The following is a 26,894-nucleotide window of genomic DNA, read 5'->3' on the forward strand; positions in this document are numbered from 1 at the left end:
TGTCTATTATGATTGATAAGCGTAATATTCTTACGAATGTTGTCCACTGCCTGACGCATTGGTACGAAGCCGACTTGGTCTTTGGGTACGAGGGCTGGTAGGAATGTATTTATCCGAGATGCTAAAATTGCTGTCAGCAACTTGTAATCAATATTTAAAAGTGAGATTGGCCTGTAGTTTTTAATATCCAATTGATCTTTGTTAGGTTTGGGGATAATACTTATCTGGGCATCTAGGAATTCTGGTGATACTTTTCTCGGCTTTATAAGGTCATTATAGAAAGCAGTGCGGTGCGGTGTTAGTTCATCTCTAAATTTCTTGTAATAAGTGGCACTAAACCCGTCAGGACCGGGAGCTTTTTTGGGCTTCAGTTTTTTGATGGCTTCGGAGATTTCTTCCTCATCAATTTTGCGATTTAAAAAATCGCTTAATTGTTTGGTTAGCTTGGGTAGCTGTAGATTCTGGAGGAATTGGGCTATTTCCGTGGGATCAACTTTGTTAGGTGTTTTGTATAGATTTGTGAAGAAAGTTTTAAATGTTTGTGTGAGAAAACGCGGAAAAGCCACCGCAAGTACTCTGAGCAAGGCGGCTGATTCCGCGTCCAACGCGACAGGTGGCGCGCGTGGGCCTGCATCCACTGGCATAACGGAGCGCGATGAAACCGCTGCATGCCTTATGAACAAGGCGGCGGATTCCGCATCTGACGCGGATGGTTGCACGCATGGGCATAGTTCTGACAGTGCTGCTGAATGCGGAGGAACCGCCGCATGCTCTGACAGCGGTGCGGCTGGCTCCGCATCCAACACAGCAGGAACATTACAACACATGTCTGGTGTGGCTGGGACTGGTAGTCCACACAGGTTCAGGAGGACGCGCGCGCAGAGAGGCAGAGCCTTTATGACAGTCAGAAGGTGTCAGCTGACCAAGCCGGTCAGCTGACAATTCCAGCAGTTTTCATTGGTCCAGCACTTAGGGGTGGCGCTGGAGAGCGCTGGTGTATATATACTGGGTGCTGGTCATTTTTCTGGTGTCTGGCGTTGCGATCACTACGTGGTAGCACTCAGACCTTCTGTCAGTATCTGTGTTATTATATGAGCTAATATCTAGATCAGTTTCCAAGGTGTTGATGACCAAGGAGCTCACACCTTAGTCTAGGAATCTTGTTATTATCTGTGTTATTATCTGAGCTAATATCTAGACCAGTTACAAGGTGTTGATGACCAAGGAGCTCACACCTTAGTCTAGGAATCCTATTACCATCTGTGAATATTTATCTAGACCAGTTCCGGGGTGTTGAGGATCTGGGAGCTCACACCCAAGTCTAGGCATTGTTGATTATTTGTTATGACCTTCTGCTTTCCTGACCACTCTTCTGATCTCTGATTAGGTACTTCGCTATATCTGATACTCTGTTGCCAAACTCTGCTAGTCTTAGGATTCCGCATCTGTCTCCTGTCTCTGTACTTTATCTGTCCATGTGTTAAGGACCTGGCCTGTCCGACCTCGAGAACTATCTTCCCTGTTGGGAGATAGTTCACAGACCTGTCAGTGACACTTCACCTTTGGTGTCACTCACACTCTGGTCCTTCCCACTCTCAGCCTGGCTCCGCCCCTTGGGGAGCATCAGACCTGTGGAAGGAACCCGATCTCAAAGCAGGATCTCGTTCTGCCTGGTACCCTCTATACGGGTGCTCTCCTCAAAGTATTACTGTTGCACCCAACACTCATATTACTCAGGTGTCCAGAGGTTAGAGATATATCTGATTATCGGTGATACTGCAGATCATCAATAATCGGGTGTATATCTGTATTTTCGGTGATACTGCAGATCACCGGTAATCAGATTCTCTCTGTGTTACACCGATCATTACAGAACGCCAGACCAAAGATGCAAATGGACGCACACACCGACTGTCTGGGCACACTTACCACTTCGGTGGATACCACCAACAAAGTGCTGGGTAGTCACCGGGCATTAATTGACGCTTTGTCCGGGTCTATACAAACCCTCCAGACGGCTGTGGATGAAGTGCGATCCCCTCCTAGCACAGACATACGTATGCCTGTACCTGAAAAATTTTCTGGTCACAGATCTGACTTCCGAAATTTTAGGAGTAGAGTGTTATCATACTTTGAGTTGAGACCTAATTCTTCAGGAACTATGGCCTAAAGGGTCACATTTATTAAAACTTTGTTATCAGGCGATTCTCAGACCTGGGCATACAATCTACCCGCCGGAGATTTAGCTTTAACCTCGGTAGATGAATTTTTTAAAGCCATGGCAATAATTTACGACGATCCAGACATTGCCTCGACTTCTGAACCGGAAGCTCAAATTGTTGCGTCAAGGCAAGAGTCCGGTCGAGGAGTATGCAGCAGAATTTAGGTGATGGTCAGTTTCAGCCAGGTGGGACACCTATGCCCTTTTAGACTGTTTCTTATCAGGGTTATCAGATGAAGTTTCTGATCTAATGTTAAGTCAGCCTGAACCTAGAACCGTCGATGAGGCCATTTCATCGGCCATTAGGATAGATTGCAGATTACGTTATCAAAAGCAGACCCGGGGTAGAAACAATGTTAAGATGGTGTCCTACGTTGCGCCTCCTCTGACCCCACCTCCTTCCGTCTCACCTCCACCCGAGCCAATGCAGATTGGTCGGTCCAGATTGTCTCAAGTGGAGCGGAGACGCAGGATTTCTGAGCAGTTGTGTCTTTATTGTGCAGAGGGGGGTCATAGAGTGCGGAATTGCCCTAGAAAGTCGGGAAACGCTACTGCCTAGGAGTAGTTGGGGGTAATACCCTAGGCGTACGACTCTTACCCCTAGAGGATAAACAATTACTTCTTGTACGATTACATGGGAAGAAAAATCTGAAGTCTCTGAGGCCTTCATTGATTCGGGCTCAGCGGCTAATCTTATGGATTACGAATTTGCTAAGAAATTGGGTATTCCTCTCACCCCGGTAAAACCACCCATCCAGGTTACGGCAGTGGATGATTCCCCCTGCAACGTAACCATCCTCTGTCTCAAACACCAGAGGTGGAAGTCACTATAGGGGTGCTGCACAGAGAGAAATTGCCTTTGATAGACAATTTATTTACTCAGGTCACTTACGCTAAGATTTTTTCGAAATTGGACTTGCGAGGGGCATACAACCTGGTGCGGATCAGAGAGGGCGATGAGTGGAAAACGGCCTTTAACACACCCGATGGGCATTACGAGTACCTGGTGATGCCCTTTGGGTTGTGTAACGCCCCGGCCGTTTTTCAGGAACTTATCAATGAAGTGTTCAGAGAAGTGTTGGGTAAGTTTGTACTGGTATACCTAGATGATATACTTATTTTCTCAGACAACCTCAACCAACACAGAGCTCACGTCAAATTTGTTCTGAGCAAGCTAAGACAGAACATGCTTTATGCTAAATTGGAGAAATGCATTTTTGAGGCTACATCCGTCACTTTTCTGGGGTACATAATCTCCACCTCGGGCCTTTCTATGGATCCTGCCAAGGTCTCTGCTATACTGGAATGGCCGCAGCCAGTGGAACTAAAATCTCTCCAGAGATTTTTAGGATTCGCCAATTACTATAGAAGGTTCATAAAGGGGTACTCCACAGTCATAGCACCCCTCACCAGTCTCACTAAGAAAGGGGCAGATACCAACCACTGGTCCCCCGAAGCCCTGTCTGCTTTCTCCACTTTGAAGGAATTGTTTTGCTCGGCACCCATTTTGAGACACGTTGACACCTCCTATCCCTTTATTGTGGAGGTGGACGCCTCTGAGGTCAGGGTAGGGGCTGTGCTGTCTCAGCGCTCTGGGTTTCAGGGAAGATTACACCCATGTGCCTATTTCTCTCGTAGGTTTTCACCAGCAGAGAAAAACTACGATATAGGCAACAGGGAGCTCCTAGCCATTAAACTGACCTTTGAAGAATGGCGCCATTGGCTAGAGGGAGCAGAGCATACGATTACCGTTTACACTGACCACAAAAATTTGGAATACATCGAGGGGGCTAAGAGATTGAGTCCCCGTCAGGCTCGGTGGTCATTGTTTTTCCCGAGATTTAGATTTATTATTACGTACACCCCGGGTAGTAAAAACATTAAAGCAGATGCCCTGTCCAGATGTTTTGAACCGGAGACAGCACAGCCCTCAGACCCAGAGACTATTATCCCACAGAAGGTTGTGTTGGCAGCCATAGAGACTTGGAAAGACTGGACAGAGACTTTAAGTCCCTTCCAGCAGGATGTCCCTGAGGGAAAGCCGGAAGGGGTTATGTTTGTACCACTGCCATTTCGCCTCCAGATCTTACAGATGTTCCATTTGCACAAGAATTCTGGGCATCCGGGGGCTTCCAGAACACAGGACTTGGTTGCTAGATGCACTTGGTGGCCTTCCCTGGCAACGGACTGCAAGGAATATGTTAGAGAGTGTGCAGTTTGTGCAAAAAGCAAACCCTCCCGTCTGGCACCTGTGGGAACGTTGCAGCCTTTACCCACCCCGAGCGAGCCATGGACCCATTTGTCCATGGATTTTGTGGGTGAACTTCCGAGGTCTGAAGGCATGTCGGTCATTTGGGTGGTAGTCGACCGTTTCAGTAAAATGGCCCATTTTGTGCCCTTGAAAGGACTCCCCTTGGCCTAGGAGTTGGCCGATCTTTTTATCGTGCACGTCTTCCAACTACATGGCATTCCGGAAAACATAGTATCGGATCGGGGAGTCCAATTTCTTTCTAGATTCTGGAGGGCATTCTGTCACCAAATGGGCATGGAACTGTCATTTTCATCGGGCTATCACCCACAGACCAATGGTCAGACTGAGAGAGTCAACCAATCATTAGAACAGTTTTTGAGGTGTTATGTTGCGGATGCGCAAAATGATTGGGTCAAATTCTTGCCGTTCGCAGACTTTGCGCACAATAATTTGAAAAGCTCATCCTCTGGATTTTCACCGTTTCAGGTGGTAACTGGAAAGTTGCCTAAGTTCTCCCCACTGCCAGTAGCTTCCACTCCATTTCCAGCTTTGGAGACATGGCAAGAGTCATTTAAGAACATCTGGGGGAGCGTGAAAAATAATTTAGAGAAGGCTTTTCAAAGTCAGAAAGGTCAAGCTGACAAGAGACGCTCCGTAGAGTGGAAGTTCCGGCCAGGAGACTTGGTCTGGGTGTCCACGCGTCATTTGACTCTGAAACAGCCCTCGCCCAAGTTAGGACCCAGATTTGTGGGCCCTTTTCCAGTGACCAGGAAGATCAACAATGTTACTTATGCCATTGATCTTCCTGCCAGCATGCGTGGTGTAAGATCCTTTCATGTGTAATAGACAACAGGGGGTTGCTGAGCTGGGATTCCACACCAAGTTTAATACCTGGTCCGCCGGTGCACAATCCCTCCGCGGTTCACCACTCCACACAGTTTCGGCTACTGTTCTGATAAACGCAAGTTTAAAACGCCAGTTGAGTGCCTCCTTCATTTCGAATTAGATCCTTTCATGTGTCCCTGCTTAAGCCAGCAGTTCATGTAGGTCCCACTCCTCCTCCTCCTCCTGTGATGGTAGATGACCAACCTGAGTACGAAGTAGAAAAGATTTTAGACTCACGTGTTGTACAGAACTCAGTGCAGTATCTAGTTCACTGGAAAGGGTATGGGATTGAGGAAAGAACATGGGTACCTGAGTGCCGCATGCACACGGATAAATTAAAGGAGTTCCACACCCTACATCCTGGGAAGCCGGGTAGGAGCTGTCCAGAGTCCACTCCTCAGGGGAGGGGGTACTGTGAGAAAACGCGGAAAAGCCACCGCAAGTACTCTGAGCAAGGCGGCTGATTCCGCGTCCAACGCGACAGGTGGCGCGCGTGGGCCTGCATCCACTGGCATAACGGAGCGCGATGAAACCGCTGCATGCCTTATGAACAAGGCGGCGGATTCCGCATCTGACGCGGATGGTTGCACGCATGGGCATAGTTCTGACAGTGCTGCTGAATGCGGAGGAACCGCCGCATGCTTGGACAGCGGTGCGGCTGGCTCCGCATCCAACACAGCAGGAACATTACAACACATGTCTGGTGTGGCTGGGACTGATAGTCCACACAGGTTCAGGAGGACGCGCGCGCGCGGAGAGGCAGAGCCTTTATGACAGTCAGAAGGTGTCAGCTGACCAAGCCGGTCAGCTGACAATTCCAGCAGTTTTCATTGGTCCAGCACTTAGGGGTGGCGCTGGAGAGCGCTGGGGTATATATACTGGGTGCTGGTCATTTTTCTGGTGTCTGGCGTTGCGATCACTACGTGGTAGCACTCAGACCTTCTGTCAGTATCTGTGTTATTATCTGAGCTAATATCTAGATCAGTTTCCAAGGTGTTGATGACCAGGGAGCTCATGCCTTAGTCTAGGAATCTTGTTATTATCTGTGTTATTATCTGAGTTAATATCTAGACCAGTTACAAGGTGTTGATGACCAAGGAGCTCACACCTTAGTCTAGGAATCCTATTACCATCTGTGAATATTTATCTAGACCAGTTCCGGGGTGTTGAGGATCTAGGAGCTCACACCCAAGTCTAGGCATTGTTGATTATTTGTTATGACCTTCTGCTTTCCTGACCACTCTTCTGATCTCTGATTAGGTACTTCGCTATATCTGATACTCTGTTGCCAAACTCTGCTAGTCTTAGGATTCTGCATCTGTCTCCTGTCTCTGTACTTTATCTGTCTGTGTGTTAAGGACCTGGCCTGTCCGACCTCGAGAACTATCTTCCCTGTTGGGAGATAGTTCACAGACCTGTCAGTGACGCTTCACCTTTGGTGTCACTCACTCTCTGGTCCTTCCCACTCTCAGCCTGGCTCCGCCCCTTGGGGAGCATCAGGCCAGTGGAAGGAATCTGTTCTCTGAGCAGTATCTCTTACTGCCTGCCACCCTCCATACGGGTGCTCTCCTCAAAGTATTACTGTTGCACCAAACACTCATATATTACTCGGGTGTCCAGAGGTTAGAGATATATCTGATTATCGGTGATACTGCAGATCATCCATAATCGGGTATATATCTGTATTCTCGGTGATACTGCAGATCACCGGTAATCGGATCCTCTCTGTGTTACACCGATCGTTACAGTTTGGAATATTTTTGTGGGGTCGCTGGTGATATCTCCATTGGTCGTTCTGATTTTATATATATTCTTTATTTTGTGCTGATGGCGCAGTTTGGCTGCTAGCCAGGAATCTGGTTTATTCAGATATTTATATTGTCGCGCCTTTGTCCATCTTAGTGCCTTCTCAACCTGTGAGGATTGAATGATATTGAGTTGTAATTGGGTATCTTTGATGAGAGAAGCTATGTGTTTACTAGGGTGAGCTTGGTTTTCTAATGTAAGTCTACGAAGTTTATAAAACAGGTTGTCGGACTTTTCTTGTTTTTTTCTTTTGAGAGATGTGGCTAGTTTTATTATGTGTCCCCTCATGGTTGCTTTATGGGCTAACCAGATAGACCTAGGTGAGATATCATCTGTGACATTTTCCCTGAGGTATGTAGTGAGATGATCAGCAATAGTATTTCTATTGGTCTGGTCAACCAGTAGTGATTCGTTTAGTCTCCACATATAAGGTGGTCTAATACCTGCTAATGGATCAATTCCAAGGAAGAGTATGTCATGATCTGACCATGGTACTGGGATATGTCTGAGGAATAGTAATGCTGGGACGTTTGATGAAGTGGTGAGGATATGGTCTATTTTGGCATATGAGTTGTGAGTTTGTGAGTAATGTGTGTAGCTCTTTTTACTTCCATGCAGTTCTCTCCATATGTCTACCAGGAAATTGTCTTCCAGGGCGGTTTGTAATTGTTTTCTTTGTTTTTTAGTTAGTTTATCTGGGGATGGTTTGGATTTTTCTAACGAATCAATTAAAGTGAAGTTGAAGTCTCCGCACCACAAAAAGATCGTATTTGGTCCTATATCTAATTGTTTTTTAGGTGTGTAAATAACTGAAATGCCGATTCTGGGGGAGCATATGAGTTAATCAGATATAGGTGCTTTGAGAAGAGTTCTCCATGTAGGATTACATATCTTCCCTGCCCATCGCTTTCAGTTTTGATGTTTGATAGTGGGAGATTATTTTTGATAAGAATCGCAGTGCCTCTATGTTTCTTATTTGTATTAGAAAGGAAATACTGTTGATATTTGGCATGAAAATATTTCGGATGGGATTTTTTTGAAAAGTGGGTCTCTTGCACGCATATTATGTCTGGGTCATACCTAAGTAGCTGTTCAAGAACTTGGTTCCTTTTATTTGGGGAGTTGAGGCCTCTAGTGTTGATAGAGAGTGTCTTTAAGGTGATCTTGTTATCGTGTGTAGTCATTAGTCTCCTGGGTCTCTAGTTTTCTGGATTATTGTCCTGGACCTGAGCCTCCAGTTGTGCCTTAAAAATAGAACGAAGAACCAAAACAGTCGACGAGCCCAAAGACTCATAGACTTCTTGAGGGGGTACAGTAGGATCCCAGAAAAGTGGGGTTCCATCTGTATCACCTCGTTGTGGGGCAACATAACAGCGAGCACCGCCTGAACCACCCTACCCTTAAGGTTTGTTTATAACACTTTGTTTTTGTATATAAAACAATCAGAAAAACTTTAGAGTATATTGATCCCCACCCTATCTCCCCCCCCCCCCCCCCCCCAGACGCTCCCTCCCTCCTCAGAGTTAAGTATACATGACCAGCAGCCTTTATCTTTTAGTAGAGAGTGGATTTATACAATGCCCGCAAAATATTGGGTCATGTGGGTTGTCAGGGAGTACCCTGTTAAACTGCCCTAGGCTTGTTAAAACATGCGTCATTATACATTACTATGGCTTCTTTATGAGGAGAGAATTAGTAGTCATCTAGGTGTTACTTCGCGGGGAGCTCTGTAATATTATACATATTATAACGTAGCGCTCCCATAGGGAGCAAAATTCTTTCCCCCTTGCGTATGGTAGGAACCCCGGGCATCAGAGGGACCCCCACCCCACGCAGCAGAAAACCATCCATTCAAAACCAAAGAAGGCCCACACCCAAGGAATGCATTGACAGTTATTCCTTAAAGACATAGTAACCTTAGACTGCAATATCGCTAACTTTACATTGTTAGAAATCCAATTCTGAGCATTATCAAGTGAAAAACAGTGAGCGCATGTTTCATTAGCCGATACAGATATTATAAGATTATTAGTTAGATATTAGATCCTATCATGTACTGTCATAAGAAGATCTTTATCTGAATATATTGGTTAGATAATTCCTGCTGATTTGACTGGGCCTTAGGTGGGGGAAGGAAGCCACTGTGTATCCAGCTATTGGGGGGAATATAAGTGACATTCTCCTATAGGAGCTCCTGAGGATGAGTGTTTTTCCACGAAGTACAGGCCAGTGTCATGGTACCCCAATGTCCTATATTAAGTTCAGAATAGGGGTGAGAGGTGCCCATGGTAGAAAAAGATCTTAGGGCCAGAGCTTGGTAGACACATGGGGGTAATGCTAACCGTGGGGTGAACACAGTTTTTACACATGCCGCTGCTGATAAGGGGGGACCTTCGAAAGGGCGACAACAGCCCTATAACCTTGGAAGTTGGAGGTCCGAAGGAGTGGGGACAGGGCGGAGGCCTCATAACATAAAGTACTTATCTGTCAGGAGAGGCTGCTTGCGAGGATGAAGGCGAGGAATGTGCAGTGACCGATTCCCAGCTTCTTTCCGGCCTGGGTGAGCGAGTGGGAAGCGGCGGATGTGCCGGCGATGGTGGGGAGGAGGGAGCGGCGGATGAGCAGGCGATGGTGGGGTTTCAACTTCCAACTTCAACTTGGCACAGACTGACTTTCCCTCATCAACCGATTTGATGGCGTACGAAAATCCGTTATGTTGAAAGAGCAGCCGACACGGGAATCCCCAGCGGTGAGCTATATTGGCTTTTCTTAAGGCTTGGGCAATTGGTTTGAGTGATCTTCTTTTTTGCAGAGTCTCCGGGGCTAGATCAGGGTAAAGCTGCACTGATTTTGGTACCCCAGGTAGTTCCGTAAGTTGTCTGGCAGCTTGCATGATCTGTTCCTTGGCCTCATAGTAGTGTAGCTTCATGATAACGTCCCGCGGTTGGTCAGGGTTTCTGTGTCTTCCCAAGGCCCTGTGGATCCGGTCGATGCGGAAAAGACCCGGTTCAGCCTGTGGCAAGATGTTGGAGAAGAGGTTTCCGGCTACCTCTCTCAGAGCGGTAAAGGACTCGGGTAGGCCGCGGATCCTTAAGTTTGACCTGCGAGCTCGATTTTCAAACTCTTCCAGTTTTCCTTCCTGCTGAGCTATTCGCACTTCATGGGCTGTCTGAACCTTTTTGTCTTCTGCTAAGGCAACAGCTATGCGGTCGTGACTTTGCTCTAGGGTATTCACCCGGGTTCCGATGTCCCTGATTTGCGCGGATTTAAGCAATTTTGAGCGTGGCATGGTTGTTGTTGCCAGAGGGGCCAGTCTGAGTATTTCACAATCTGCTCAGTTACTGGGATTTTCACGCACAACCATTTCTAGGGTTTACAAAGAATGGTGTGGAAAGGAAAAACATCCAGTATGCAGCAGTCCTGTGGGGGAAAATGCCTTGTTGATGCTAGAGGTCAGAGGAGAATGGGCCGACTGATTCAAGCTGATAGAAGAGCAACGTTGACTGAAATAACCACTCGTTACAACCGAGGTATGCAGCAAAGCATTTGTGAAGCCACAACATGCACAACCTTGAGGCGGATGGGCTACAACAGCAGAAGACCCCACCGGGTACCACTCATCTCCACTACAGATAAGAAAAAGAGGCTACAATTTGCACAAGCTCACCAAAATTAGACAGCTGAAGACTGGAAAAATGTTGCCTGGTCTGATGAGTCTCGATAGTCAGAATTTGGCGTAAACAGAATGAGAACATGGATCCATCATGCCTTGTTACCACTGTGCAGGCTGGTGGTGGTGGTGTAATGGAGTGGGGGATGTTTTCTTGGCACACTTTAGGCCCTTTAGTGCCAATTGGGCATCGGTTAAATGCCACGGGGTACCTGAGCATTGTTTCTGACAGTGGCAGGTCTGAAGGTGAAAGGGGGTCAAACACTGTATTAGTATGGTGTTCCTAATAATCCTTTAGGTGAGTGTATGTAAGTATGTACAGTGGGACGCAAAAGATTGGGCAACCTTATTAATTGTCATGATTTTCTTGTAAAATCGTTGGTTGTTACGATAAAAAATGGCACAGGAGAAATGAAATCTGCACACTCGCACGTTGTAAAGTCCAAGGGTTTTAATTTTAAAGACACAGATACAGCAAAATGGCTGACATGTTTCGGATCAGTATCCTTTGGTAAGGCTATGAGTAAGGATACTGATCCGAAACATGTCAGCCATTCTGCTGTATCTGTGTCTTTAAAATAAAAACCCTTGGACTTTACAACGTGCGAGTGGGCGGGTTTCATCTCTCCTGTGATCCTCTCCATGCAACTTGGCTTTCTGCACCTCGTTTGCGGTACAAGAGGTAGATTGGTTTTTCTTCGATAAAAAATGTCAGTTTCATATATCATATAGGAGACACACACAGTGATATTTGAGACGTAAATGAAGTTTTTTGGATTTACAGAAAGTTCGCAATAATTGTTTAAATTAAATTAAGCAGGTGCATAAATTTGGGCACCACAAAAAAGAAATGAAATCAATATTTAGTAGATCCTCCTTCTGCAGAAATTACAGCCTCTAAACGCTTCCTGTAGGTTCCGATGAGAGTCTGGATTCTGCTTGAAGGTATTTTGGACCATTTCTCTTTACAAAACATCTCTAGTTCATTCAGGTTTGATGGCTTCCGAGCACGGACAGCTCTCTTTACCTCACACCACAGATTTTCAATTATATTCAGGTCTGGGGACTGAGATGGCCATTCCAGAACGTTGTACTAGCTCCTCTGCATGAATGCCTTAGTGGATTTTGAGCAGTGTTTAGGGTCGTTGTCTTGATGAAAGATCCAGCCCCGGCGCAGCTTCAGCTTTGTCACTGATTCCTGGACCTTGGTCTCCAGAATCTGCTGATACTGAGTGGAATCCATGCGTCCCTCAACTTTGACAAGATTCCCAGTCCCTGCACTGGCCAAACAGCCCCACAGCATGATGGAACCACCACCATATTTTACTGTAGGTAGCAGGTGTTTTTCTTGGAATGCTGTGTTGTTTTTCCTCCATGCATAACGCCCCTTGTTATGCCCAAATACCTCAATTTTAGTTTCATCAGTCCACAGCACCTTATTCCAAAATGAAGCAGGCTTGTCCAAATGTGCATTAGCATACCGCAAGCGGCTCTGTTTGTGCTGTGGGCGGAGAAAAGGCTTCCTCTGCATACAGCATCTCCTTGTGTAAACTGCGCAGAATGGTTAAACGATGCACAGTGACTCCATCTGCAGCAAGATGATGTTGTAGGTCTTTGGTGCTGGTCTGTGGGTTGACTATGACTGTTCTCACCATTCGTTGTTTTTGTCTATCTTAGATTTTTTTTGGGTATGCCACTTCGAGCCTTAAAGGCTTCCTGCACCTTTAAGGGGTTCTGTGGCCCTTTTTAAAATGCAATTTAAATGAAGAGATATGTTCCTTTCATAAGTACTAATCTTTTTTCCCCTGTCTCATTTAGAAACAGCAGTGCTGTCTCTCTCCTGCTCCTTTCTAATTATATGTCTAGTTAGATGAATATTGTGCTGCAGGAAGAGGCAGACAATACAGCAGCTGTTCCTCCCTGCTATCTGCCTCTCCCTCTTCCTGCTGCACGTCATCTTATAAGTCATCCCTGACCTTTCTGCAAGCTCCAGACAGCAGGGGGAGGGAGGTCTGCCTCTTGTGGCTTCAGCTCAGCTCATCTCTCGTGCACAGCAGTACAGGGAGCCTGTGTACCGACCCGGAAGCACTTTACATTACAACCATCTTGCCAAAAGGTTTACAAATTATATTTTATTAAGTTATTTATTGGCAGTGGGGAGCAGTGAAAATAGGAGAAATGAAGAGGGGGAATAATGGGGGAAACAGTAATATATTTATTTTAATGTGCTGTAAATTCTCCACAGATCTTTAACTTGAACTGAGCCTGTGGTCTTTCCATTTCCTCAAAATGTTCCTAACTGTGGAAACAGACAACTGAAATCCCTGAGACAGTTTTCTCTATCCTTCCCCTAAACCATGATGGTGAACAATCTTTGTCTTCAGGTCATTTGAGAGTTGTTTTGAGACCCCCATGTTGCTACTCTTCAGAGAAAGTTGAAATAGGAGGGAAACTTACATTTGACCCCCTTCAATACTCTTTCTTATAATTGGATTCACCTGTGTATGTAGGTCAGGGGTCACTGAGCTTACCAAGCCAAATTGAGTTCCAATAATTAGTTCTAAAGGCTTTGGAATCAATACAATGACAACAGTGCCCAAATTTATGCACCTTGCCTAATTTTATTTAATCAATTATTGCCCACTTTCTGTAAATCCAGTAAACTTCATTTCATTTCTCAAATATAACTGTTTGTGTCTCCTATATGATATATTTAACTGACATTTTTTATCGTAACAACCAACAATTTATTTAGGAAAATCATGACGATTAACAAGGTTGCCCAAACTTTTGCATCCCACTGTATGTGTGTGTTTGTGTGTGTTGTATGTATGTGTGTATATTTATGTGTTTGTGTGTGTGTGTGTGTGTGTGTGTATATATATATATATATATATATATATATATATATATGTATGTATGTATGTACAAAAGTTTGGACACACCTCATTCAAAAAAATGTCTTTATTTTCATGACTATGAACATTGCAGATTCCCGCTGAAGGCATCCAAACTATGAATTACCACATGCGGAAGTATAGTACATAACCAAACAGTGTGAAACAGCTGAAAATATGTCATATTCTAGGTTCTGCATAGTAGCCACCTTTTGCTTTGATTACTGCTTTGCACACTCTTGGCATTCTATGGTGAGCTTCAAGAGGTAGTCACCTGAAATGGTTTTCACTTCACAGGTGTGCCCTGTCAGGTTTAATAAGTGGCATTTCTTGCCCTATAAATGGGGTTGGGACCATCAGTTGCATTGTGGAGAAGTCAGGTGGATACACAGCTGATACGGATGGTCTCTACATGCCTGGTTTCCACCGTGAAGCATGGAGGAGGAGGTGTGATGGTGTGGGGGTGCTTTGCTGGTGACACGGTTTGGAATTTATTCAAAACTGAAGGCATACTGAACCAGCATGGCTACCACAGCATCTTGCAGCGGCATGTTATTCCATCCGGTTTGCGTTTAGTTGGACCATCATTTATTTTTCAAAAGGACAATGACCCCAAACACACCTCCAGGCTGTGTAAGGGCTATTTGACCAGGAAGGAGAGTGATGGGGTGCTGCACCAGATGACCTGGCCTCCACAGTCACCAGACCTGAACCCAATCGAGATGGTTTGGGGGGAGCTGGACCGCAGAGTGAAGACAAAAGGGCCAACAAGTGCTAAGCATCTCTGGGATGCTTAGCACTCTCTCAGAGGCGCTCATTCAATACTTGGATTGGATACAGCTTTTTTGAACTCCTGTATAGCCTGAGGAAGCGGTGCTGTGGCCCGCGAAACGCGTTGCATCTTTAGGAGTTACACTGTTTAATAAATGCATTCTACTCTACCTCAGAGTTTTGTTGTCCACTGCTAGAGGGAGGTAAGTCCACCTTACCTTCCCTCTTTTTACTGTTTTTAAATAATAGTGTTTTTACTCTTTTTGGCGCCTCTGTTCTATCTGCGTTTGATACATATTACTTATCCACCCTTGGTGGAGGGGTACGCCCCCTTTTTTCTCCTGTCTACAGAGAGCGACTTTTATACCCGAGTGGGGTCGGGTACCAATTCTCCCCACCTACCTTTCAAGTGGTTGCCTGCTGGTGACCCTTTTTTGTGAGTATAATTCTGCACGAACTATCTAGACAGATTTTCTCTGTTAAAACTATATTGCACTATTGGGCTCTTGGTGCCCTGTTTTTTCTTTTGTTTTACAAGTACCATCTCTGGGAACTCCTTCAAGACTGTTGGAAAACCATTTCAGGTGACTACCTCTTGAAGCTCATCAAGAGAATGCGAAGAGTGTGCAAAGCAGGAATCAAAGCAAAAGGTGGCTACTTTGCAGAACCTAGAATATGACATATTTTCAGTTGTGTCACACTTGTTGGTTATGTACTATACTTCCACATGTGGTCATTCATAGTTTGGATGCCTTCAGTGTGACTCTACAATGTTCATAGTCATGAAAATAAAGAAAACTCTTTGAATGAGAAGGTGTGTCCAAACTTTTGGTCTGTACTGTATATGTTTGTGTGTGTTGTATGTATGTGTGTGTTTATATATGTACGCGTGTGCTGCGATCACTCGAAATCGCCTTGGGTGATTTGAACGAAACTTGGTATACATATCCCTTACTACCTGGGATGATATGTTCTGGGGGTCTCGCGGCCCCCCTGCACACCTGGGCAGAGCTACAAACAGCCAATCAGATTTCACCCATTCAAGTCAATGGAAATAATGTAAAAGGCTGCCATTCTCACAGTAATTAAGCCAGAGTCCCCACACTTGGCACAGTTGGTCACTTGATGACCCAGGTTATAAATTCAGGAATAGTGGACGGAGCATATATAAAATGTAATAAATGTCCTCCCAGAGAAATAGGGTATATGTTAGTTCCATATGGATTAGGGGGTTATACTCACCTCCGCCTCTCTGCTCCCGGATACAATCCCATACACATGCCCCAATCTACAGGACCCCAATCTCAGGAGCCCCTCCAATGGGCCAGGGGAATAACTATCTCCACTCCCCTTCAGCCTTTATTAATGAAGCAGGCCAGATCTATTTCCATATTCAGATCTTTTGGTGTAAGGCAGGGGTGTCCATTGAGCAGATCCCGACCACACTACATTTTCCATTCTGTATATACAAGTGTGCTCCTAAAATTGCACATAGGTAGATCACTTAGACTTTCTTATTTTTTAAAGTAGCTCACAAGCCGAAAAAGTGTGATCACCTCTGGTGTAAGGGTTTCCATCTTATAGATCTACTCCGTCTATTTTATGAGAGGGATCTGAGGAGATCTGCATTTCATTGGCTGAATTCCTAACTACATAACCTTCTCATGCAAGGCAAGGTTATTGTCATGTGACTGGCTGCCTGTAATGAGCACAACCTTCTGCAGTTCTATGTCAGGCTGATAACTAGTGATAGTCAGTCACATGCCAATATCTCTGAGATGGTGCAAATTGTATGCTAATTATATGCAAAGTTATGCAGCTGCTGCCTCTTGTCCATTCCTAATCTGCATAAACTTTGCATGAACTTGGAATTCTCAGCAGCTCACTGACCCTCCCTAATGATAATTGCTCCTCCCCTCAGAACTCTCTAACAGGAAGTGATGATGTTTCTCTATTTGCAGCGCGGAGTCCCGGCATCAGGAACCTCTCAGAGGCTCGTCTCTCTGTATCCACAGACTGTACAGCGGATGATGATGTCACTGGACAAGAGTCTCCTGCAGATATCCTGGTGACCCCAAATATTCCCCCAGACTCCCCTCACCTGTCTAACCCTGAGAGGCCTCATACCCAGCACAGCTCTCCCCCTGCTGGAGGGTCTTATTCCTGTTCCACGTGTGGGAAATGTTTTGTGGGTAAATCAAATCTTGTCAGACATGAGAGATCTCACACTGGTGAGAAGCCCTATTCATGTGCTGAGTGTGGGAAATGTTATGCATGGAAATCACATCTTGTCATACATGAGAGATCCCACACTGGTGAGAAGCCCTATTCATGTGCTGAGTGTGGGAAATGTTTTAAGTCTAAAGGGGAGCTTGTCATACATGAGAGATCTCACATTGGTGAGAAGCCATATCCATGTGCTGAGTGTTGGAAATGTTTTGTAAGTAAATCACATCTTGTCATACATGAGAGATCTCACACTGGTGAGAAGCCCTATTCATGTGCTGAGTGTGGGAAATGTTTTGTGCGGAAAGCGCATCTTGTCATACATGAGAGGTCTCACACTGGTGAGAAGTGCTATTCATGTGCTGAGTGTGGGAAATGTTTTGCTCGGAAATCAGAACTTGCCAGACATGAACGTTCTCACACTGGTGAAAAGCCCTATTCATGTGCTGAGTGTGGGAAATGTTTTGCTCGGAAATCAGAACTTGCCAGACATGAACGATCTCACACTGGTGAGAAGCCCTATTCATGTGCAGAGTGTGGGAAATGTTGTTGGTCTAAAGGAGAGCTTGTCAGACATGAGAGATCTCACACTGGTGAGAAGCCCTATTCATGTGCTGAGTGTGGGAAATGTTTTGTGCGGAAAGAGCATCTTGTCATGCATGAGAGGTCTCACACTGGTGAGAAGCCCTATTCATGTGCTGAGTGTGGGAAATGTTTTTCAAATAAACCACATCTTGTTTTACATAAGAGATCTCACACTGGGGAGAAGCCCTATTCATGTGCTGAGTGTGGGAAATGTTTTGTGCAGAAATCACAACTTGTCCAACATGAGAGATCTCACACTGGTGTGAAGCCCTATTCATGTGCTGAGTGTGGGAAATGTTTTAAGTCTAAAGGGGAGCTTGTCATACATGAGAGATCTCACACTGGTGAGAAGCCATATCCATGTGCTGAGTGTGGGAAATGTTTTGTAAGTAAATCACATCTTGTCATACATGAGAGATCTCACACTGGTGAGAAGCCCTATTCATGTGCTGAGTGTGGGAAATGTTTTGTGCGGAAAGCACATCTTGTCATACATGAGAGATCTCACACTGGTGAGAAGCCCTATTCATGTGCAGAGTGTGGGAAATGTTTTGTACAGAAACCACATCTTGTCATACATGAGAGATCTCACACTGGTAAGAAGTCGTGTTGATCGAACAGTGTTCACCATTGTTCGTTATTCCCTGGATATCGGGGTGTTCGGCTCGAACTCAGCTGAGCACCTCGTGGTGCTCGGTTGCGCTGTTCGGGGGCCCGCTCAGGGCCGTTTTTGGGGGGGCTGGAGGGGACGCAGCATAAAAACGCCATGGCCACAGTCAGCGGGGAGAGGGGATGTTGCCCCCTCTCACCTCTGGGCTCTCCCCTCTGCGCTCCCCTCCAGCTTACGTTAGTGCACTGTGCGGGGTGGGCAGATACATACCTTCTGTGCGTTCCACTGCGTACTCCTCGCTCTAGCGTCTGACGTCACTTCCGGAAGTAACGTCAGGCGCTAGAGCGAGGAGTACGCGGTGGCCCGCTGCTGCCCGCACATGTATCTGCCCGCTGCTGCCCACCCCGCACAGTGCACTAACGTAAGCTGGAGGGGAGCGCAGAGGGGAGAGCCCCGAGGTGAGGGAGGGGGGGGCGTCCCCCCTCCACGCCGACTGTGGCCAAGGCTTTCCCCTCATGCTGCGTCCCCTCCAGCCCCCATGCTCGGGTCCCCATAAACTTCAATTAGGTTCGGTGTTCGGCCGAATATGCCGAACATCTGGACCATGTCTAGTGAGAAGCCCTATTCATGTGCAGAGTGTGGGAAATGTTTTGTGTCTAAATCACTTTTAGTCCAACATAAGAGATGTCACACTGGGAAGAAACCCTGTTCATGTGCTGAGTGTGGGAAATGTTTTGTGCAGAAATCATACCTTGCCCATACATGAGATCTCACACTGGTGAGAAGCCCTATTCATGTGCTGAGTGTAGGAAATGTTTTAGGTCTAAAGGGGAGCTTGTCATACATGAGAGATATCACACTGGTGAGAAGCCCTATTCATGTGCTGAGTGTGGGAAATGTTTTGTGTGTAAATCAAAGCTTGTCCGACATGAGAGAACTCACACTGGTGAGAAGCCCTATTCATGTGCTGAGTGTGGGAAATTTTATGCATAGAAATCACATCTTGCCAGACATGAGAGATGTCACACTGGTGGTAAGTAAGGGTCAGTGATAGCTTTGCCTCCAGAGAACCTGAAGTGGCCACAGCATACTGCTCTCCATCTCCCCAGCATAGCAGGCAGTAGGGAGGATGGAGAGGGGAGTGCAGCAGCCAATAACAGGCTTGTTCAGTTCCGCTTATCCCTCTCTCATCACTGGGAGAAGCTCTATTACTGCACTGAGTGTGGGAAATGGTTTGGCCATCAGTAGTCCTCTCCAGTGTTTGTTTTATCCCTTGCTAGAGGCACATGGCAGCATATTTACCCAGAATCCTGAGGACTCTTTCATGCTGCAAACAGCATGAAAGAGTCCTGTTGGGTGTGGTGAGTTCTGTGAGTCCATATGTTTGAGAGTTTTGTATCAGGAGTTTGAGCACTTGAGAAAGGGCCTTTGCCCGAAACGTTGTGCTTCTTGCATGTTGTATATTATATGTTGTTACTCCACATTATGGAATAAACACAAATTTGGATATGTATCCGTTCCTGGGGTCGAGTCCTGTATGGCGCGATTGATTGTGTTGGACTGTTTCATGCTGCTCAGTGCACCTGTTGAGTTGATTAAAACAGCTTTTCCCAATTAATCAGGGTAATTAGGATGCTTTAGAACAGCTTGGACTATTTGGAATGGTATAGAACTTTGGATTTTCCCACAGACTGTGTGTAAGAGGCGAGGCAGCTGCGGCGAATAGCTCAGCCACCGCAGCTGCCTCCATGCGGCCATCCATCCATGCGGCGTCTAGGACGCTGGGGACGGAAAGTTCCCAGGTGCAGCGGGTCTCTGTAGTGCGCGGGCGCGCGCACAGATGGGACCTTTATGCGGGGAGGAAGCCCGTCAGCTGACCTGCTGGTTGGCTGACGTCAGGGGAGTCCCACGGCGCCCAGGATTGGCTGATGCTGGAGGGGCGTGCCAGTGGGGGTGTCAGGAACCGGCCCGCGGCACGCCTGCGTATACGGTTCCCGACTGCGGGTTTGACCAGATTAAGCGGGGAACAGCCTTATTTAAGCTACAAACAAGGCTGGAACCCCTCAAACACTTCTCACTGCCACCACTAGCTGTTCGCTAGACACTTCCACTCTGCTGTCGAGTCCTCAGCGCGCACTCCGCGTTTTCGTATTTGGGTCAGCTTTGCGCTTAGGCCAAATACGGGAACGCCACGCACCCACACACACACACAGTTGCAATCTTACACTGTCGTGAAGCGAAGACCCACTAACAGTCGTTCCGAACGATACTGTTAGCCACTCTGCTGTCGCTACTCGCACTGGCGTTGTTCGTACGTTGGGTCAGCTGCGCGCTTAGGCCAACGTATGACAAACGCCCCCACACACAATGCAATTACAATTTCATACGGTAGTGTTGCTCAAGCGTACAATTAGGCATGAAACTTATACACGGTTACACTTCAGTCTCTTCTAGGCTATGATAGTGTTAGTTTAGTACGGCAGAAGTCAAGCTTATTAAATAATAATTTAATATTCCAGAAAAACATAGAACAGTGCAGAACTTAATATATACAGAAAAATTACAAAAAACAAAGTAAAAATAGTTACAAGATAAAGTTACAAAGATAACACACAAAGCGATTTTGCTTACCAAAATAAAGGGATCCCGATAGAAGAATCGTGGACTTTGGTGTGGACGGACACAGTCTGGCTAGACCAGGAGTTCACTAGCTTGGGCCAGGAGACCGGCTGCCACTACCGTCAGAAGAGAACTGGTTTGAGGTAGCTGTCCCCTGGTTTTTATAATGAAATATTCGCCTCGAGGCTGTAAGCCTGTGTGGACGGGGGGGAAGCTGGATTTAATTACATCCTCAGTCATAATTGGATTTCCAGAGATCCAACATCCACTATAGTCCACACACCCAACAAAAGACTTCCTTAGCCCAATTTCCCCAGGTTACAATGTCTTTACATCAAGAGATTGTTAAATGAGGCTTTCAACTCCACCAATAATTCAATTTCCACAGGTAGAAAATGGTATCAAAAGGACTTCACCTCTTCAATAATTTCCAGTAGGCTGTCAAATACATTTCAAACATTCAGGTGTCAGCTTCCCCCTGCCCCCAAGACTCTAGCAGGCTTGCCTTGTCCCAATGGCTGACACCAGACTCAAAAGCCATGCCGACCAGCCTATTCTTCCTCAATTGGCAGGTAATTAGCAGTAGACACAGTTTCCCCTGCTGGACAATGGGGCAGAGGTAATGGACATCTACATACAGAATTACATTAGACAGACTTCAGTTTACTCTGGCCAGGTGACCAATTACTCCCAAGCCCAATACACATCTGAGGCATTATTCAGACAACATGGTCTGACCACCTGTATAGGCTTCACAGCAACTGTCTAATTAAGGGTTTCCTCATTAGAAGCAGACAATGATAGGTAATTTACACTTTATACGGAATTCCAGGAAGACTGGCTAACAGACAATCCCATATGTTACAGTCAAAAAATGAAGGAAATATGTTCCTGTTATCCTTAATATCATCAGCACCTCAATATATCTCCACAGGGGGCTCCTCTGCTTCCTAAACCTCCGGGCTTCATTCTATCTTTGTCTGTTGTCGTGAATACTAGCGTGTTAGCGCTCAGACCTTAGGCTCGTTCCCTGGTGTTGATGCCAAGGATTTCACACCAAGACTAGGATCTTGTACCTTGTTATTTGTATAGACTAGATCCCGGGTGTTGATGCCAAGGACTTCACACCTAGACTAGGATATTGCTTATATTGATCTCCTGTGTATGACTCTTAGCTATTTCTCTGACTCTGATCTTGCTTCACGAATATGTACTTTTGCCTATCTGCCTCCTAGTTTCTGAACCTCTGCCTGATTACTGATTACTCTCTTGTCTTCCGATTCTGTATTGATACGTACCTTCCTGTTGCCGAACCTCTGCCTGATTACCGTTTACTCTCCTGCCTCACGATTCTGTACCAATACTTACCTCGCTGTTGCCGTACCTTGCCTGCCTGACCATTCTACTCGCCGGTGGGCCCTCGCCACTGGTGAGGTGTGAGCTCCACCAGCTCCTCTGGTGAAGCGGATCTGCAAGGCTACAGTTCAGCCTTAATCGCCTACCATTACGTGATCTGTTATCGCATGATTATTATTATTGCTCCAAGGCAGCAGTATATTCTGAATCACCCACTCCTTGGGAAATTCAGCCTCTTCAGTGTTGTTTCTCCAGCTTGCTGGAGCGAGTTCATTAGCACTCTATTATACGGTCAGTGGACCGATAGTGCCTCACCAACCCCTCTGGTGAGGTCCTGCCTAAACTATTAAAGTTACTGTAATTAACCTATTTTGGTTCCTGGACGTAGAAACTACGTCCAGGAACCATGCGCACTGCCGCGCGCTCCCGCTGCCGATTGCACGCGTGCACGCGCGCTCCCGGCCCGCGGTTTGGTAGCCAGGCAATCAGTGAATCGGGCTATGGTGCCCGATCACTGATTCCTCTCCCCCGCTGAAAAAGCGACAGCTTCTCTCTGAAGCTGCGCCTTTTCTGGCTGTTGCCTCCCCCATGCGTCACTCTAAGCGTGTGTTACGCTTAGAGTGACGTCATGTAAACAAACTCAACACAACTAAAAGTAAAAAAAAAATAAAATTAAAATCCACACACAATTACATTATAAAACTGGTTTACATCCCACCCTCCCAAAAATACCCAAATAAAATGTTTAATATAAAATAAAAAAAAAACATTACAATTAAAAAAAAAAAAAACATGTAAATATTTACCTAAGGGTCTAAACTTTTTAAATATCAATGTAAAGATGAAATATTTCTATTTTTTTATTTTAAACTTGTAAATAGTGATAGATGCAAAACGGAAAAAATGCACCTTTATTTCCAAATAAAATATTGTCGCCATACATTGTGATAGGGACATAATTTTAACGGTGTAATAACCGGGACATATGGGCAAATACAATATGTGAGTTTTAATTATGGAGGCATGTATTATTTTAAAACTATAATGGCTGAAAACTGAGAAATAATGATTTTTTTTCAGTTTTTTTCTTATTCTTCCTGTTAAAATGCATTTACAGTAAAGTGGCTCTTAGCAAAATGTACCCCCCAAAGAAAGCCTAATTGGTGGCGGAAAAAACAAGATATAGATCAGTTCATTGTGATAAGTAGTGATAAAGTTATCGGCTAATCAATGGGAGGTGAACATTGCTCAAGTGAAAACGACGGAACGCAAATGGGTTAAGTCTACAGCCAGTGTACTGATAGTACCTCACCAGCCCCTCTAGTGAGGTCTCGCCAAACTATTAAGTTACAGTTGCACCCAAGCACTTCACACTCAGCTCCTTGTCTGCTATACTGGTATTATTGGTGATTCTGCAGATCACACATAATCAGGTATAGCGTCTGTATTATTGGTGATTCTGCAGATCACCATATAATCAGACATCTGAGTGGCGACACTAATCGTCACACTGTGACAGTTTGTGAAAGGTAGGAATAATTGTGAACTAGATCCTTTTTGCTCAAATGTAAATAAAAGCTGAGAATTTTTTCCCCCACAATAATGCCTCTTGTACATCATCTTATTATCTTTTGGGAGACACCTATGTCATTTCCCATCAAATAATTACTTGCTGGTTAAATAAAAGTAACTTTAAGTCACAATTTGCCAGGGGTATGAATAATTATGGGCAGCACTGTAATATATATATATATATATATATATATATATATATATATATATATATATATATATATATATATATATATATATACGGTGCAGACCAAAAGTTTGGACACACTTTCTCATTCAAAGAGTTTTCTTTATTTCCATGACTATGAACATTGTAGATTCACACTGAAGGCATCCAAACTATGAATGACCACATGTGGGAGTATAGTACATAACCAAACAGTGTGACACAACTGAAAATATGTCATATTCTAGGTTCTGCAAAGTAGCCACCTTTTGCTTTGGTTACTGCTTTGCACACTCTTCGCATTCTCTTGATGAGCTTCAAGAGGTAGTCACCTGAAATGGTTTTCACTTCACAGGTGTGCCCTGTCAGGTTTAATAAATGGGATTTCTTGCCCTATAAATGGGGCTGGGACCATCAGTTGCATTGTGGAGAAGTCAGGTGGATACACAGCTGATAGTCCTACTGAATAGACTGTTAGAATTTGTATTATGGCAAGAAAAAAGCAGCTAAGTAAATAAAAACTAGTGGCCATAATTACTTTAAGAAATGAAGGTCAGTCAGTCCGAAAAATTGGGAAAACTTTGAAAGTGTCCCCAAGTGCAGTCTCAAAAACCATCAAACGCTACAAAGAAACTGTCTCACATGCGGACCGCCCCAGGAAAGGAAGACCAAGAGTCACCTCTGCTGCGGAGGATAAGTTCATCCGAGTCACCAGCCTCAGAAATCGCAGGTTAACAGCAGCTCAGATTAGAGACCAGGTCAATGCCACACAGAGTTCTAGCAGCAGACACATCTCTAGAACAACTGTTAAGAGGAGACTGTTAATAAGGCCTTCATGGTAGAATATCTGCTAGGAAACCACTGCTAAGGACAGGCAACAAGCAGAAGAGACTTGTATGGGCTAAAGAACACAAGGAATGGACATTAGACCAGTGGAAATCTGTGCTTTGGTCTGATGAGTCCAAATTTGAGATCTTTGGTTCCAACCACCGTGTCTTTGTGCGACGCAGAAAAGGTGAACAGATGGTCTCTACATGCCTGGTTCCCACCGTGAAGCATGGAGGAGGAGGTGTGATGGTGTGGGGGTGCTTTGCTGGTGACACTGTTGGGGATTTATTCAAAACTGAAGGCATACTGAACCAGCATGGCTACCACAGCATCTTGCAGCAGCATGCTATTCCATCCGGTTTGCGTTTAGTTGGACCATCATTTATTTTTCAACAGGACAATGACCCCAAACACACCTCCAGGCTGCGTAAGGGCTATTTGACCAGGAAGGAGAGTGATGGGGTGCTGCGCCAGATGACCTGGCCTCCACAGTCACCAGACCTGAACCCAATCGAGATGGTTTGGGGTGAGCTGGACCGCAGAGTGAAGGCAAAAGGGCCAACAAGTGCTAAGCATCTCTGGGAACTCCTTCAAGACTGTTGGAAGACCATTTCAGGTGACTACCTCTTGAAGCTCATCAAGAGAATGCCAAGAGTGTGCAAAGCAGTAATCAAAGCAAAAGGTGGCTACTTTGCAGAACCTAGAATATGACATATTTTCAGTTGTGTCACACTTTTTGGTTATGTACTATACTTCCACATGTGTTAATTCATAGGGCTCGATTCACAAAGCGGTGCTAACCCAGTTAGAGACTTTAGGCGTAATAACCATTGCACCACGCTGGTGATAAGTTTAGGCGTGATAAGTTTACATACGTTTAGATCGCACGCAAAGTCCCGCACGCAAAGCAGCGCCATTAAACTCTATGCGAAGTGCACCAGACTTTGCTAGCGCAAAACTTTTGATCAGCTGTGCACTGCGGTGCTAACCCAGTTGGTGCTTAAACTTAGCACACCTAAACTTATCACACCTAAACTTATCACGCCTAAACTTATCACGCCTAAACTTATCACACCTAAACTTATCACGCCTAAACTTATCACGCCTAAACTTATCACGCCTAAACTTATCATGCCTAAACTTATCACACCTAAACTTATCACGCCTAAACTTATCACGCCTAAACTTATCACGCCTAAACTTATCACGCCTAAACTTATCACGCCTAAACTTATCACACCTAAACTTATCACACCTAAACTTATCACACCTAAACTTATCATGCCTAAACTTATCACACCTAAACTTATCACACCTAAACTTATCACGCCTAAACTTATCATGCCTAAACTGAGCTGACTTTTCACCAGCGTGCTAACTGTTAGCACCGCTTTGTGAATCAGGCCCATAGCTTGGATGCCTTCAGTGTGAATCTACAATGTTCATAGTCATGAAAATAAAGAAAACTCTTTGGGCTCGATTCACAAAGCGGTGATAACCCAGTTATCACGCCTAAAAGACTTTAGGCGTGATGACCTTTTCACCACTGAGTTATCACCGATTTTTCCTGCTCTTCGCGCGAAGTTACCGCGCGTAAGCGCGTTCGCGCGTAAGAGCGCGCGCAAAGTCCCATAGGGCTTAATGGGAGCTTCGCGCGAAGCGTCGGGTGTTGCGCGCGCACTTACGCGCGTACGCGCGGCAACTTCGCGCGAGTTTCTTCTTATCATGCCTAAAGTGACTTTAGGCGTGATAAGGGCCTTTTCACCATGGTGCTAACACTTTGCACCGCTTTGTGAATCGAGCCCTTTGAATGAGAAGGTGTGTCCAAACTTTTGGTCTGTACTGTATATACTGCAGTGTTTTACCCAGAATTTTTTTTCAGCCGGGTGGCAAAGTAAGGGCCCTTTTCTACTAGGAAGTGCGATCGCAATTGCGCAACCTACACTTTCCACTATCCGTGATTGCGCCAGCATGCTGTGCATCATTCTGGTGGAATTCATCACACCGTGCTGTTAACAAGCTAATGTGAACATACAATATAATTGCATTGCCATGCAATTATATTGTCCAACGCAACAGGTCAGGATGACAGAAGCCTCATGACTCGTTACCTGCTCTGCTAAATATGCAAAGTTCCAGTTCCATCCCCCTTTCTGGTTCTTGAGAGCACAACAATCATGTCCATTCAAATTTTAAGCTCATCTCAGTTTACAAGCAACTTTTTATTCCTGGCACACAAAGATATAGCCCTATGGATATGCTACCAAAACACCAGCCTACAAATATGTCCCTTATGAATCTAAGAAGTATCATCCCCAGCATCATTACTTCTTGTACACAGCTGATGTCCTGTGTACATCCAGCATGAGAGGAGAGGACATGCTCAGCACTTTGCAGCCCAGACCTGTGAACGTATCAGAGAAGCAGAGGG

The 26,894-nt window shown here is 45.4% G+C and overlaps 2 protein-coding genes across 2 annotated transcripts in view; both read left to right on the plus strand.

Moving 5' to 3' along the window:
• LOC137545213 (zinc finger protein 84-like) overlaps nucleotides 1–18,014 on the plus strand; it is a 41,492-nt gene extending 23,478 nt beyond the window's left edge. Inside the window, exon 2 of the mRNA XM_068266338.1 lies at nucleotides 16,463–18,014. Within this exon, the coding sequence (XP_068122439.1) occupies nucleotides 16,463–17,925 (1,463 nt within the window). The 3' untranslated portion in view covers nucleotides 17,926–18,014. The remainder of the gene's footprint in view (nucleotides 1–16,462) is intronic.
• Nucleotides 18,015–18,536: 522 nt separating this feature from the next.
• On the plus strand, nucleotides 18,537–19,435 carry LOC137545214 (gastrula zinc finger protein XlCGF17.1-like). The gene has a single exon (XM_068266339.1). It carries the CDS (start codon nucleotides 18,652–18,654, stop codon nucleotides 18,913–18,915), a length of 264 nt encoding a protein of 87 aa, XP_068122440.1. The 5' UTR covers nucleotides 18,537–18,651; the 3' UTR covers nucleotides 18,916–19,435.
• The last annotated feature ends 7,459 nt before the right edge of the window (nucleotides 19,436–26,894 follow it).

Source organism: Hyperolius riggenbachi, chromosome 2, assembly GCF_040937935.1.
Source record: "Hyperolius riggenbachi isolate aHypRig1 chromosome 2, aHypRig1.pri, whole genome shotgun sequence".
Lineage (NCBI taxonomy): Eukaryota > Metazoa > Chordata > Amphibia > Anura > Hyperoliidae > Hyperolius > Hyperolius riggenbachi.

Coding starts and splice junctions, on each gene's coding strand:
- LOC137545214 (XM_068266339.1), top strand. CDS start 18,652: ATGTTTTGTGCAGAAATCATACCTTGCCCATACATGAGATCTCACACT.